Genomic DNA, 14,153 nt, shown 5'->3' on the forward strand with positions numbered 1-14,153 from the left:
GAGCCCCCTCCAGGGCTCCAGTCAGAGTCTGTCCTCAGAGGAAGGCATCTAGAGGGATGGGTGCTCAGCCTCCCACCGGGGCTTCACTGAGAGTGTGCAAGCCTTCCTCACAGGAGTGTGATCTTCATAAGGTCTCCCTGCCCTCTCCACCTCACTCTTAATGAGCAGCTCTGCCTACTTTTCTCTCTGTCTTACTCTTCTTCTCCCATTTCTATGGTCTGAATGTTTGAGTGCCCCAAAATCCATACGCTGAAATCCTCACCCTCAACGTGACGTATTAGGAGACAGGGCCTTTGAGCTGTGATTAAGTTATGAGGCTGGAGCTCTCAGGAGTGGGACTGCTGTCCTTAGGAAAGGGACTCCGGAGAGCTGCACTGGCCCTTCACCATTGAGGACACAGTGAGAAGGCACCATTGACCAGGAAACAGGCCCTCACCAAACACCAGATCTGCCAGAGCCTGGATCATGGACTTCCAGCCTCCAGAACTGTAAAGTGAACATTCCTGTCACTTATAAGCCAACCAGCCTGTAGTGTTTTGCTATGGCAGCCTGATGGATGAAGACAACTGTCTTTTTTCCAGTCACTTGGAACCGTTTGCTGCTGCTGAAACCGTACCCTGTTTTCCCACGCCTGCCCTCTGTCTAAACACTGTATACCCCCAGCCTGGCTGCCCTCGCCTTCTCTCACTCTCTCACTGCCCATCCTCCAGAAGCTGGCTGAGCAGGGTTACCCGCGCCCCACTGGTCGGCAGGTCCGTCCGCTTGTGCTTTGGATACTCTGCAAGTTTCCTTGTCAGAGCCCGCGACCCCGTCCCCCCGGCATCTGCCTTTGTTTCCAGACAGTCCCACAGCCCGACCTCAAGTCCCTGTGACCAGGACCTGGGTCTTCACCACCACTGGGTCCCTGGGTCTTCGCCACCACTGGGTCCCGTGGGCAGTCAGTCCTTCATGGTCAAACCATGACTACGAAGGTGGTCCTGGTCGTGGTAATGTCAAGGGATCGAGAAAGCTGAAACTCACTGTTGCCTGTGGAAGGGCCCAGCCTCCTGTTTTCCTTAACTGTGCCCCATGTCTAGTATCTTCTATCCAGGTTAAACTCACACATCACTACAGGGTGGCCACCTTCCTACAACCACGGTGGGTGGTCCTTCTGCAGGAGGCACTGAATGACAAACCCAGAAGGGACTCAGGAGTCAGGTGACTCAACCACTTCATTGCACAGACTTGGCCACTAGCTTCCAACCACCCAGCAAGTGTGTGAACAGCCCCGAAAACGGGCTTTTGGCCACAGCCCAGTGCAGAGCAACACGGGGGCCTCGACGGAGGGTCTCAACGTTTCTGCTCTATTTCCCTTGATTTACATTCATCGTGTTTTTTCCCAAGGACACTGTGTGTCTCTCCACTGTCACCTGCACACACTTTTTCTCAGACTGCATTCATGACTTGGCTCACACCAGTCTTCAGTGCCAGAATTCCTTTAATTTCTTCTCTATGCACCCAGGTTCCACCATTCCTTAAAGGCAGGCTTAGATTGCACGTTTCTAAGAAACCTCCCCCCAGCCTCCCGCTCTGACGCCCTCTATCCCCTGTGCTCCTGGGACACAGGCTCTCTGGCATTGTTCTGCCCCACAGACATTGACTGACTCTTAGGCACTAGTGCTCCGAGTAGCTTACAAGCAGTTTCAGTTGACAAACATTTGTAGGCAATCCTACCTTGTGCTAAACTGGCATTTCCCAAACATTTGTTCCTTGTTTTATTGTTTTTTCCTCATCCCATTTATCCACCTACCATACGTCAATCTTTGCCCATCAAGGGGTCTAAAACAGATGATGGTGGCATTATGTAGCCGTGGCAACTGTATTTGGAAGACAGTTGAAAAGAGATGAGAGGAGGCAAGCGCCAAGAAGAAGCTGGCGAGGAAGCAGGAGGAAGTAGCTGGAAGCCGAGTTTCCTCACCTGTGGGAACAGGCAGCACGAGAGCCTGGGAGGACACACTGGACCGTATCAAGGTGTCGGCCTTCCTTTTCCTCCTCCTCTTCCTCCTTGGGCATGTTATGGAGAAACCCCAGGGAAAGTGACTCCACCCGATGACAGTTCTCAATGCAAAAGGAAGAAACCACGTGATCCATTCTGGTGGAGAGATTGATCTCAATCTTGGGGAAATAGTCCATGGCCCTTTGCACGAAGTCCTCCTCCTGCATCTCGTACAAACAGTAGAACAATTCCAGCTGGCTGGGCTGGATCTGCATCTTCTTGGCTTTGGCTTTCACTTCAATCCATTTCAACAGCTCCAGCCTGATTTGCTGAGAGATCTTGCAACTTAATTTCTTCTCCAAGTAGCAGGTCCTCTCCTGGTTTACCAGGCCAAAGAGGAAACGTACAACAAAAATCAAATACCCCTTTTCGAATTTGCCATAGTTTTCCAGAAGGACTGTCACGTCTCGGCTGGGAAGCTTCAAACGACTCCCTGGAACGTTGGTCCCTCCTTCCTTTTCCTCTTCCAGCAGGTAGTACATGGCGGCAAAGAACTCCTGGAAAGTCATGTGGATGAAGCTGTAGAACTTCTCGCAGTCCACTTCCTTCTGGAACAGGTTCATCCTCAGGAAAGCAGACACATCTGCCTTCTGCAGCCCATGATTCCTGAGGTCAGACTCCTCAAATAGGATTTTCTGGTTCCAGATTCCATCTGCAGCCAAAGAGCAGAGCCCCCAGAGGTGGGCGCAGAGGCGGTGCTCCTGGCTCCCTCCCCGGGGCTGCAGCAAACTGGAAAGGAAGAAGGTATACACCGCAGTGGTGGTCTTGGATGTCTGGGCAAGGCTCTTGCCACTCTCCATCTGCTGTTTCAGTCCAGTGCACACGATCCAGCAGACCAGGGGGATGAAGCACATGGTGAAGAGGACCTCATTCTCCTGAATCAGACTGAAGGCTGCCCTGGCTTGGGCCTCATCAGAGAAGTACTTGAAGAAGTATTCTTTCCTTTTGGCCTCAGAGAAACCCAGGATCTCCACATGCCGAGGATGGTCCAGCAAGTGCTGTAGTTTCTCCAGGGCCACAGGTCTCGTGGTGATGAGCAGAGAGGCCTCGGGAAGGAGCTTCTTTCTGATGAGGCTGCTCAGGAGAATGTCTCCCCGCTCGGCCTTCTGCCAGTCAGTGCAGAGCGGTCCTATGTGCTCGTCAAAGGCACCCTGCAGCTCGTCAAAGCCATCCATGAGGAAGAGGATTCTGGAGGGCTTGCTCACGATCTTGCGGATGGGTGGGTTTGGGTCAGGGCAGCAGCTCATGATCAGGTCCCCCAGGCTCCTCTGTGTCACAAGGCTCACCTCCCGACAGTGGATATAGAACAGATAGTCAAACCTGTCTTGGTAGAGCGTTCCCGATGCCCAGTCCAACATAATCTTCCTGGCCAGGATTGTTTTCCCAATCCCTGCCGCTCCCTGGAACACCACGGTGTGCACAGGCTCAGAGTGCTCATCATCGGGGTCAAACAGCAACTCCATCTTAATGGGACTCACGGGGCTCTCGCACGTCTTGGTCTTGCCGATGGCCAGAAGCTCATGCTCCCTCTCCTGCTGGCTCCGGTGCTCCTTGATGAGGCGCAGTCGTGTGTAGCGTTTGTTGAGGCTCACACTTTCACCCAGACGGGCATTCCTGTCTTCAATGCACTGGAATCTGCTTCTCACGTACTTTCTGTACTTCTTACAGTAATCTACGGCAAAGACAGGAAGTTAGGGGGAAAGGCCACACACATCCACCTGAGATGCGCTCTCAACAGGGGCCTGTCGTCGGAAGCGAGTGGTAACTGGAATAGAGAAATGGAAGGTGCAGCTTCTCTCCACTGGGTGGGAAAGCTGCCAAGAATCTCTGTTGTCAAGTTTTTCAGATACACAGTTGAGCAGAAGGCCTGTCTGTATGTGTAGCCACCAGCCCAAAGATTCTTTGAATCAATCTTATTCCTTTAAATAATCTACATCCCACGCCTTATCAAACTTGAAACGCTTAATCACCCCTGCTGGCTCTTGGACTGCAAGAGCCACACAAACATGAATGTGTTTCTTCAACTGACAATGGATTTCCTGAGACAGGCCTTTGCATCCTAAAGAGCAGGAACCTATAGTGTGGCCAAGTTACCCAGCTGTTCAGCTTTGCAGAGCCTCCTGAACCAGGCCTTAAAGCTCAACTAGAAGCACCACCCCAGGTGCTTACCTTTCTTCTTTTTACAAATAGAGATTCTTGAAAGGTACTCCAGTAAACCCATCCACTCCTCTTCCATGCTGTCTTCCTGGCATATCACGGTGGAATTAGAAACACGTGCATTATCTGAACCTAAAAGGGAAAAAAAGGTGTCAAAACCCAGAACTATTATCACAGAGGATGCAATTGAAACCTGGCCTAATATTTGGCATGAGAGAAGAGACCCCAAACACCCCCCAAATCAAAACACGGCTCTGAGTTGCAGAGGACAGGTGTTCAGTCAAAAGTCTAGTTGGGAGCATTTCTGCACTCCTAGTCTCAAAACGACTTCTGCTGTCCACCTGCCAAGCATGCGTCCCCACTGTCCCCAGTCTCAGAATCTCTTCCTCAGGCCTGGAAATCAATCAGCAAACATGTGAAGCAGGCTAAGTTTCTTTTACCCTCGTTTGCTTTTGCCTGACCCTGGCAGCCTGATTCTGAAGGCATCTCCAAGCTCTCCTATATCCCCAGCGCAGCCGTGGACTAAGAAAGGTCACCCTTCCCTGACTCCAGTTCCCTGCAATCCATTTCACACACATCTTCTATTGTCAAGTCTAGATGTCTGGTTCTTCAAGAGTGAGAATGACCAGTCTGTTTCATGCCTAATCTGGTGGTTGGGAATCCTGGCTGACTTTAGAATCACCCAGGAAGCTTTAAAAATACAGACTCCAGGACTCCATTCCCAGAGGTTCTTTTTTTCAGTCCCTCTGAGGTGAGGCCCAGGAACCATTACATACTAAAAGCTCCCAGGTGATTCCAACATGTATCTGTGTTGAGAATCACAAATCCAAACAGTCACTAGATAGCACATCCCAAGAAGGCATTCTATAGGAGAAATTCAGGTTAGGTAAAACAAGAGTTAGTCACTAGGGGAAATATATAAGACAGATAACTTCAGGTGGGCAGGAATCTATGAGGAACATAAATGATTTTTTTTTCTTTTTTTTTTTTTGAGACAGGGCCACACTCTATGGCCCAGGCTGGAGTACAGTGACACAACCACGGCTCACTGCAGCCTCAACCTCCTGGGCTCAAGTGATCCTCCCACCTCAGCCTTCGGAACAGCTGAGACTACTGACACATGCCACCACGCCCAATTAATTTTTGCATTTTTTGTAGATACAGGTTCTCACTATGTTGCCCAGGCTGGTCTCAAATTCTTGGGCTCAAGCAATCCTCCCACCTTGGCCTCCTGAAGTGCTGGGATTACAGGCATGAGCTACTGTGCCCAGCCCATAAAAGACCTCTGACAGCTGTCTACTTATTCTGAAAGTAAAGAAAGGTATTGGTAACCATGTCACAAAACAAAATCCAAACAATCTAAGCCAAAACCAAAAACCAAAACCTTATTCTTTTTATTTTTATTTTTTTTAAGAGACAGACTCTTGCTCTGTACCCTAGGCTGGAGGGCAGTGGCACAGTCACAGCTCACTCCAGCCTGGAACTCCTGAGCTCAAGTGATCCACCTACTTCAGCACCTGAATAACTGGGACTTGGGTATGAGCTATCACAGTAGCTTAGCCAAAGTCTATTACCTGAAACCTAACCCCACCCCAGGAAACAAACAAACAAACTTCTGACCCTAGTTATAACTTCTCTGCCTCAAAATCCAGACATGGAAGCTAAGATGGTATAGTGGTTAAGAGCTGGGCTTTGATCAAAGACACACTCTGCTTTTTACCCCAGCTCTGGGTATGGCTAGAAAGAAGGCCTGGGCCAGTCAGAATCTCTTCCAGGTTCACTTCATTCACTTGCAGGAGGGATAAAACCAGTGGCTATTTCATGGGGTTCTTGAATGTGCCACAAAATTCATAAAAACTGCTTAGCAAAGTACTTCTACAGTTGTGATTATGACACTTTCATTTGGGTATGTGAGTATATATATATATACTGACAGCCGGGCGAGGTGGCGGGCGCCTGTAGTCCCAGCTACTCGGGAGGCTGAGGCAGGAGAATGGCGTAAACCCGGGAGGCGGAGCTTGCAGTGAGCTGAGATCCGGCCACTGCACTCCAGCCTGGGCGACAGAGCCAGACTCCGTCTCAAAAAAAAAAAAAAAAATAAGTACTGACGCAATGAGAATTGCTTTATTTATTTATTCAGAGATGAGGTCTCACTATGTTGCTCAGGCCGGGTTTGAACTCCTGGGCTCAAGCGATCCTCCCGCCTCAGCCTCCTGAGTAGCTGGGACTGCAGGTGAGAGTCATTGCGGAAGTCGGTTTCTGATCTCCCCCGGCTGCACACGCCTGTCTGTTTCCCCAGTGTCATTACACCCACCCTGCTGCCCTGCCTTAACATGTGTCTCCCGATCCACTGGCTCATTTTTATTCCTCCTTCCCATCACTACCGGCTCCACATCATCATCCTGCAATACCCTGCCCTTCTCTGAGCCCTGCCTTTGCCTAGAACACAAGACAAAAGAAAGAACCTTATCCTCAATGTGTACATGGGGATTAAGAGAATTTCTTTCACATTCCAATTTCCAAAGTGATGGTGAAAGGAATAGCTTCTGCCATAAACTCCACGGTTCTTCGAGGAGAGAGGCTGCCCTCTGGGCCATAGGAAGCAGAGGCCCGAGCCTACTGACCACACAGCAGACACTGGACAAAACATGTGATCTGAGGAGCTGGATGGAGGACTGGAGGCGGGTCCAGGCACTGCTGAGATTCGGATAAAGAGGAACTAATCATGGCAGGTGCCCAGGGGGCAGGTACACTCTGCACTGGCTTGTTAAAGGAGTTAGAGAAAACAAACAGTTCGCCTCCACCTTCTCATAGCACTACCATGAGAGGGGAAAAGAGGAAGAAACCAAGACAATACAAGAGATTTTTATTTTTTGAAACGGAGTCTTGCTCTTTAGCCCAGGCTGGAGTGCAGTGGTGCAATCTCAGCTCACTGCAACCTCCACTCCTCGGGTTCAAGCGATTCTCCTACCTCAGGCCAGCCTCCTGAGTAGCTGGGATTACAGGCTCCCACCATCATGCCCGGCTAATTGTTTTTGTATTTTTAGTAGAGATGGGGTTTTGCCATGTTGGCCAGGCTGGTGTTGAACTCCTGACCTCAGGTGATCCACCCACCTTAGCCTCACAAAGTGCTGGAATTACAGGCATGAGCCACCATGCCCGGCCAAGAAATTATTAAAAAAAAAAAAAATACTAACTTCTGTGCATCAAAGGACACAGTTAACAGAATGAAAAGACAACCCACAGAATGGGAGAAAATATTTGTAAATCATATATCTGACATGGGGTTAATATCTAGAATATATAAAGAACTCCTACAAGGCAACAACAAAAACCAAATCTGATCTGAAAATGAGAAAAGAACTTGAACAGAACTTTCTCGGAAGAAGCTCTATAAATGGCCAACAAGCACATGAAAAGGTGCTCAGCATCACTTATCATTAGGGGAATGGAAATCAAAACTACAGTGAGATACCACCTCACACTCATTAGAATGGCTACTATAAAAAAGGAAAAATAAATAAAAATAACATGTGTTCTTAGGATATGAAGAAATTGGAACCCTTGTGTGCTACTGGTGGGAAAAGGCACAGATGGTATCTAAAACAGTAGAGCAGTTCCTCAAAATATCAAACAGAATTACCATATGATTCAGAAATTTCACTTCTGAGTATACACCCCAAATAATTCAAAGCAGGGTCTTGAAGAGATATTTGTGCACCGACACTCATAACAGCATTAACAATAACAAAAAGGTAGAAGTAATCCAGGTGTCCATCAACAGATAACTAAACAAAATTTGGTATATGCGTACCGTGGAGTATTTATACAGTCTTGTTTAAAGGAAGGGAATTCTGACACGTGATTCAACATAGTTGAACCCTGAGGACATTATGCTGAGTGAAATAAACTACTCATAAAGGAAAAACATGCTGTATGTTTCTCCACTTACATGAGGTACCCAGAGTAGTAAGATTCACAGAGATGGCAAATAGAAAGGTGGTTACCAGGGCTGGGAGAATGAGGCAAGGGGGAGTTACTGTCCAACGGGTGAGGAGTTTCAGTTTTGCAAGACAAAAACAGTTCTGGAGATTGGTTGCACAATGTGAGTGTACCTAACACTACTGAACTGTACATTTAAATATTATTAAGGCCAGGCACGGTGGCTCACACCTATAATCCCAACATTTTGCGAGGCCAAGGCAGGCAGATCACCTGAGGTCGGGAGTTTGAGACCAGCCTGAGCAACATGGAGAAACCCCATCTCTATTAAAAATACAAAATTAGCCGGGTGTGGAGGCGCAACGCCTGTAGTCCCAGCTACGTGGGAGGCTGAGGCAGGAGAATCGCTTGAACCCGGGAGGTGGAGGTTGCAGTGAGCCAAGATCGCGCCACTGCACTCCAGCCTGGGCGACAAGAGCAACTCCGTCTCAAAAAAAAAAAAAATTAAGGTGGAAAATTGTACATGATGTGCACTTCGCCACAATTTTTTTTAAAGTCTTCCTTCTACTCACCCCACTTCGGCTCATCTCTTTTTGCTTTCTCATAAAGGTCTCTCCTGTTGATGGCAGCAAAGATCCACACGGCCATGGCCCACGCCTTCTCCTCCCCATTGAAGTCAATCATTAGCGTGGCTAGATCCACGTGATCTGCCTTCTCTGTCTGACCCCTCGGGAGGGAGATGCAGCCCTTCTGAGGAGGATAGTCCTCTAAGTGCATCTTAAATTTCTTCAAGTCCACATCCTCCAGGTCCTCCAGGTACCTGGCCAGCTTGCAGCGGGTGCTTTCCATCTTCATCTGCAGCCGTTCTCAGGGTCCTTAGGCTTCGGTCCTCACTAAGATACCAGGCAGTGAACACGGCATACGGATGAGTCTTTTTTAAAGTCTCCACTTTGAGAGAGATAAATTATCAAAAACTCAGCAAACAGACAGAAAAAAAAAGTTCACATGACTGTAACAAGTCATAATCTTTAATTCTGAAAAGTTAGCCAGGGCCAGGCACAGTGGCTCACACCTGTAATCCCAGCACTTTGGAAGGCTGAGGTAGGCAGATCACCTGAGCTGAGGAGTTCAAGACCAGCCTGACCAACATGGCAAAACTGCGTCTCTACTAAAAATACAAAAATTAGCTGGGTGTGGTGGTGGGTGCCTGTAATCCCAGCTACGCAGGAAGTTGAGGTACGACAACTGATTGAACCCGGGAAGTGGAGGTTACAGTGAGCCAAGATCGCGCCACTGCACTCCAGCCTGGGTGACACAGGGAGACTCCACCTCAAAAAAAAAAAAAAAAAATCAGCCAAATGCTTACCAGAAAGTTCTCCTGTTGGCTCGATCTAGGAGTGTGTTCTGAGCTATGGAAGAAAGGCTTCCCTATGCAGGGAAAAATATGTAAACACGTCCATAAACAGGATTGTATTACAGTTTACGGTGAACAACCAGCTCATGATGCCATCTTGACACATCAGCAAGAAAACTGTTGTCCCGTTGATTACAGGGCTACAACGTTGGACAAGCTCTTCACTACTCCTCCACTTCAGTTTCCTCATCTATAAAATAAGAAAGCAGAAGAGAATGTTCTCAGTTCCTCCAAACTGGAGGCTCTAGCTCTTTGCTTCTGTTTTCATGAGGGAAGAGGGATGAGAGACAATAGAAGGAGAAGGCCAGGAGGTGAGTAACTGTGTTGATAGCAGAGCAGGACATGGCTAGGGAGAGAGGAGAGAGAACATAAAAGCTTGCAGAGGAGGGGACAGTCTTTGACTGCACTTCTATCAACCAGTGGATTGAAGTAAGATGAAGCTGGGAGTGCATAACGGAGAATAATAAAAACATGCGTCCCTGTCATCCCAGCACTTTGGGACGCCGACGTGGGCGGATCACCTGAGGTCAGGAGTTGGAGACCAGCCTGACCAACAGGGAGAAACCCTGTCTCTACTAAAAATACAAAAATTAGCTGGGCATGGTACCAGGCACCTATAATCCCAGCTACTCGGGAGGCTGAGGCAGGAGAATTGCTTGAATCTGGGAGGCTGAGGTTGCGATGAGCCAAGATCACGTCACTGCACTCCAGCCTGGGCATTAAGAGCAAAACTCTGTCTCAAAAAATAAAATAAAATAAATAAAAACATACATCTATCTAATGTCTCCTTGCAAAATCTGCAATTATCATTATAATTCACCTTAATTTAGAGCTTTCCACAGGCTAGGCGCTCACTGTATTTCCCCATCTAACCTGCACAGAGCTCTATGACGTGCATCTAATCCTAGCCCCATTTTATAGATGCATAAACTGAGTCTTAGGGGGACTAAGAAGCCTGACGAGGGGCTTGGAGCTAGGAAGGAACAGAGCCAGGATTTTGACCAGAGCTGTGAGACCATGTCTTCCATCACTTGTTTCAGTCAGACAAAGACAACAAAATAGATGAATAAAAGACACACTTTCCCAGCATTTATCACAGGTATTTCACTGCAGCATTCACCAACATAGTCTTCCCAACTAGACTTTGAGTTCCACAAAAACTAGCAATCACCTGCTGTATCTTTAGATCTTCCATATCTCCTAGAGCCTGGTTGGACAAACAAGCTGGCTTTGTTTGGAATTGTTCCCTCCTTGATCCCTTGATTATACTGTATTTGGCAAAGCACCTCAACCCAAAGCCATAAATAACACTCAAGGGAGGGAGAGAACCTGGAAAACAGTGGAGCTCTCCAAACTGGAATTTCTGTGACTGCAGTTCAATGTCAAGACGCCCCAGACTGACTCATCTCTCCCGTCCCATCTCCATTCCTGCCTATCTACTCCTCGCCTCCTGAGCCCCGCAAACCCAGCCCTGTGCATCCTGAGGTGACTGTTCTCCAGACAGCCCTATGAGCTCTGCATATCCTCCCAGCTCCTGCCCCATCAGTCCTTCAATCCGCATCAGGATTCTGCCTTTCTTCCGTGCTCCTTCCACCCTAACACCAGCACAAGATCTGCTGCCCTTTGGTTTTTAAGGAGGTTTGTTTCCTTCTATGTATCCCATCCATCTTCTCCCCTGGGAGGGACACTGGGCAAATCTGCTGAAGTCATGGGTGTAAACTGTGCTTGCTGCCCCGTCCTCTCCCCTTTCCCCCACCACATACACACACATGCACTTGCACACGTAGAGCCCAAATGATGATAAAAGAACATTCCAGAAATGTTGTTGAAGCACAAACTTGGAGCTAGAAGAAATTGCTAGTGCATTAACCAAGACAAGTTCTGCCCTCTCAACACAACCTCCCCCGCTGCTCTCCCAGTCCTGTCGCCTACCCTGCCCCACGGAGTTGGACTTACCCAGATGCCAGCCTCAGGAACAGCTAGAGAGGAAATGCAATGAATTTATAACAGTCACAGCCCCAGAAGGGGCAGGAAGGATGTGGTCCCCACTTACATCATAGCAGAGGCAGAGAAACTAATGGTTACTCACACAGCTGGATTTTCCAAACGGGATCAACAGTGTTGTCAAAGCCATGTCTCAGTTCCATAGTTGGGTTCACCTTGCTCTCCTCTGAGGCACCCCACAGAAGCAGGGTGGCAGGCCAGTATAAGATGGGGCTGGGGGTCGAATTGGCAGTGCTAAACGGATGTTGCTTCTGACACTGCCCACTGCAACAGCTCCACTGACAGCGAGGGAAGTGAAACTAAGGACATGCCATGTGAGCGAGTAAAGAATCCAGAGTATGACCTGACCCAGCCTTCAAACTCCAGAGCCCATGCCCTGCCCTCTCACAGCAAGGTGGCTGGAAGGTAGTACAAGTTCTCTCCGTCATGTTCTACTTTTAAAGCACAAATTTTACTCCCTGACTTATTGACTCACCTGTTCCTCTGACACTTATGGAATGGCTGGTATGTGCCAGGCATGCACACAAAGCCTCACCTTGAGTAGCTTGAGGAGAGACACACACAGACCTATTCTGCAGCTCCAAGAGACAGCCACAGGATCACAGCCTGGCAAAGGCACAAGTTCAACAGAGCTTGGTGGGTGAGAGGCACTTGCTCAGCCTCTGGGTGAGTGACAAGGATGAGCACCCAGTTCAGTGGAGGGATGTCAGCAAATGACTGGGTCTCTCTGTGCCTATATCTGTAAAATGGTGACAATAATCGCCTGCTACTTCTTTAGATCTTCCAAATCTCCTAGACTCAGGATGGGTGAACAAGTGGCTTTGCTTGGAATTCTTCCCTCCTTGATCCCTTCATTATGCTGCATTTGACCAAGCACTACATCAGAACAAATAATGGCACCCATCTTAGAAGGCTGTCAGAAAACACTGAGTGAATGGCTAAACGTGAGGCCTTTAAAACAGAGCCTGGCACAGAGAAGCTAGAATAAGCAGTTGGTTCCGATGACCACCACCTTTCTACAGAATTGCAGAGAGAATGCTCTACAAGATGAGAGACGCATCTAGTCCTGCTCAGGGGCATGAGAGCAGACCTGAGTCTCCGTGAACCAGACGAAGGTGTCATTCAGGGCCGGGCCCGGGGCAGCAGCAGCAAAAACTTCAGGTGCTGAAGCTAGAGAGAAAGCAGACCAAATATGCTCCAAAAGAAAGGAGCTCAGGCTGGGCGCAGTGGCTCATGCCTATAATCCCAACCCAAAATGGATTAAAGATCTAAACATAAGATCTAAAACTGTAAAACTCCTAGAAGAAAACAGAGAAGAAGCCAGGCATGGTGGCTCATGCCTGTAATCCCAGCACTGTTGGAGGCCAAAGCAGGAGGATCACTTTAGGCCAGAAGTTCACGATCAGCCTGGGCAACATAGTGAGACTTTGTCTCTACAAAATAAAAACAAAATTAGCCAGGCATGGTGGTGTGCACCTGTAGCCCAGCTACTCAGGAGGCCAAGGCAAGAAGATCACTTGAGCCCAGGAATTTGAGGTAACAGTGAGCTGTAATGACTCTACTGCATTCCAGCCTGGGTGCCAGAATGAGACCCAATCTCTAAACAAACTAAAAAATAAAAATAAAAAATAGAAAACAGAGGAGAAAAACTTCTTGATATTAGCCTTGGCATGGATATTTTTAATGTCTCACCAAAAGCAAAGGAACAAAAGTAAAGATAAATAGTGGGAATACATCAAACTAAAAAGTTCCTGTATAGCAAAAGAAACAATCAACAGAGTGAAAAGGCAGCCAACAAATTGGAAGAAAATATTTTAAGCCATATATCAGATAAGTAGTTAATATCCAAAATACGTAAGCAAATCACACAACTCAATAGCATAAAACAAATAATCTGATTTTTAAAATGAAGAAATGACCTGAATAGACATTTCTCCAAAGAAACAAAAATGGCCAACATGGACGTGAAAAAGTGCTCAACATCACTAATCATCAGGGTTATGCAAACCAAACCCACAATGAGGTACCACCTCAAACCTGTTAGGATGGCTATTATCAAAACGACAAGAGACAAACGTTGACTCGGGCATGAAGAACAGGGAACCCTTGCACGCTGCTGCTGAGAATGCAGACTGGTGCAGCCATTGCAGAAAACAGTAAGGAGGGTCCTAAAGAAGTTAAAAATAGAACTGCCATATGACCCAGTAATCCTTCTTCTGAGTGTATAGCCAAAGGAAATAAAATCACCACCTCACAGAGACATCTGTGCACCCATGTTCATAGCAGCATTATTCACCATGGTCCAGATAGGCACAAAACCCAGGTGTCTGTTGACAGATTAATAAATAAAGAGTTTAGGGCATATATACGCAATACAATATTAGTTAGTATTAAAAATTGAGACTCTGCCATTTGCCACAATATGAATGAACCCAGTGGACATTACACAAAGCATAACAAGCCAGGCACAGAAAGACAAACACTATATGATCTCACTTATATGTGGAATCTTAAAAAAAAAAAGTTAGGCCAGGAGTGGTGCCTCACACCTATAATCCCAGCAATTTGGGAGGCTGAGGTGGGTGGATCAGTTGAGCCCAA

General features: G+C 47.7%; 1 protein-coding gene across 3 annotated transcripts in view; it reads right to left on the minus strand.

Annotated features, from left to right (window-relative positions):
* NLRP3 (NLR family pyrin domain containing 3) overlaps nucleotides 1-11,859 on the minus strand; it is a 31,339-nt gene extending 19,480 nt beyond the window's left edge. Inside the window, exons 1-5 of one of the 3 annotated variants that reach the window (XM_023216110.2) lie at nucleotides 11,638-11,859; nucleotides 9,501-9,738; nucleotides 8,707-9,082; nucleotides 4,205-4,324; nucleotides 1,958-3,707 (exon numbers count right to left, since the gene is read on the minus strand). In XM_023216110.2, the coding sequence (XP_023071878.2) occupies nucleotides 1,958-3,707; nucleotides 4,205-4,324; nucleotides 8,707-8,989 (2,153 nt within the window). In that variant the 5' untranslated portion in view covers nucleotides 8,990-9,082; nucleotides 9,501-9,738; nucleotides 11,638-11,859. Of the gene's footprint in view, nucleotides 1-1,957; nucleotides 3,708-4,204; nucleotides 4,325-8,706; nucleotides 9,083-9,500; nucleotides 9,739-11,504; nucleotides 11,539-11,637 lie in introns of those variants that run through there. The other 2 variants (XM_023216112.2, XM_023216109.2) reach the window with 2 other exon arrangements.
* Between the last annotated feature and the right edge of the window lie 2,294 nt (nucleotides 11,860-14,153).

Source organism: Piliocolobus tephrosceles, chromosome 1 (assembly GCF_002776525.5).
Source record: "Piliocolobus tephrosceles isolate RC106 chromosome 1, ASM277652v3, whole genome shotgun sequence".
Classification (NCBI taxonomy): Eukaryota; Metazoa; Chordata; class Mammalia; order Primates; family Cercopithecidae; genus Piliocolobus; species Piliocolobus tephrosceles.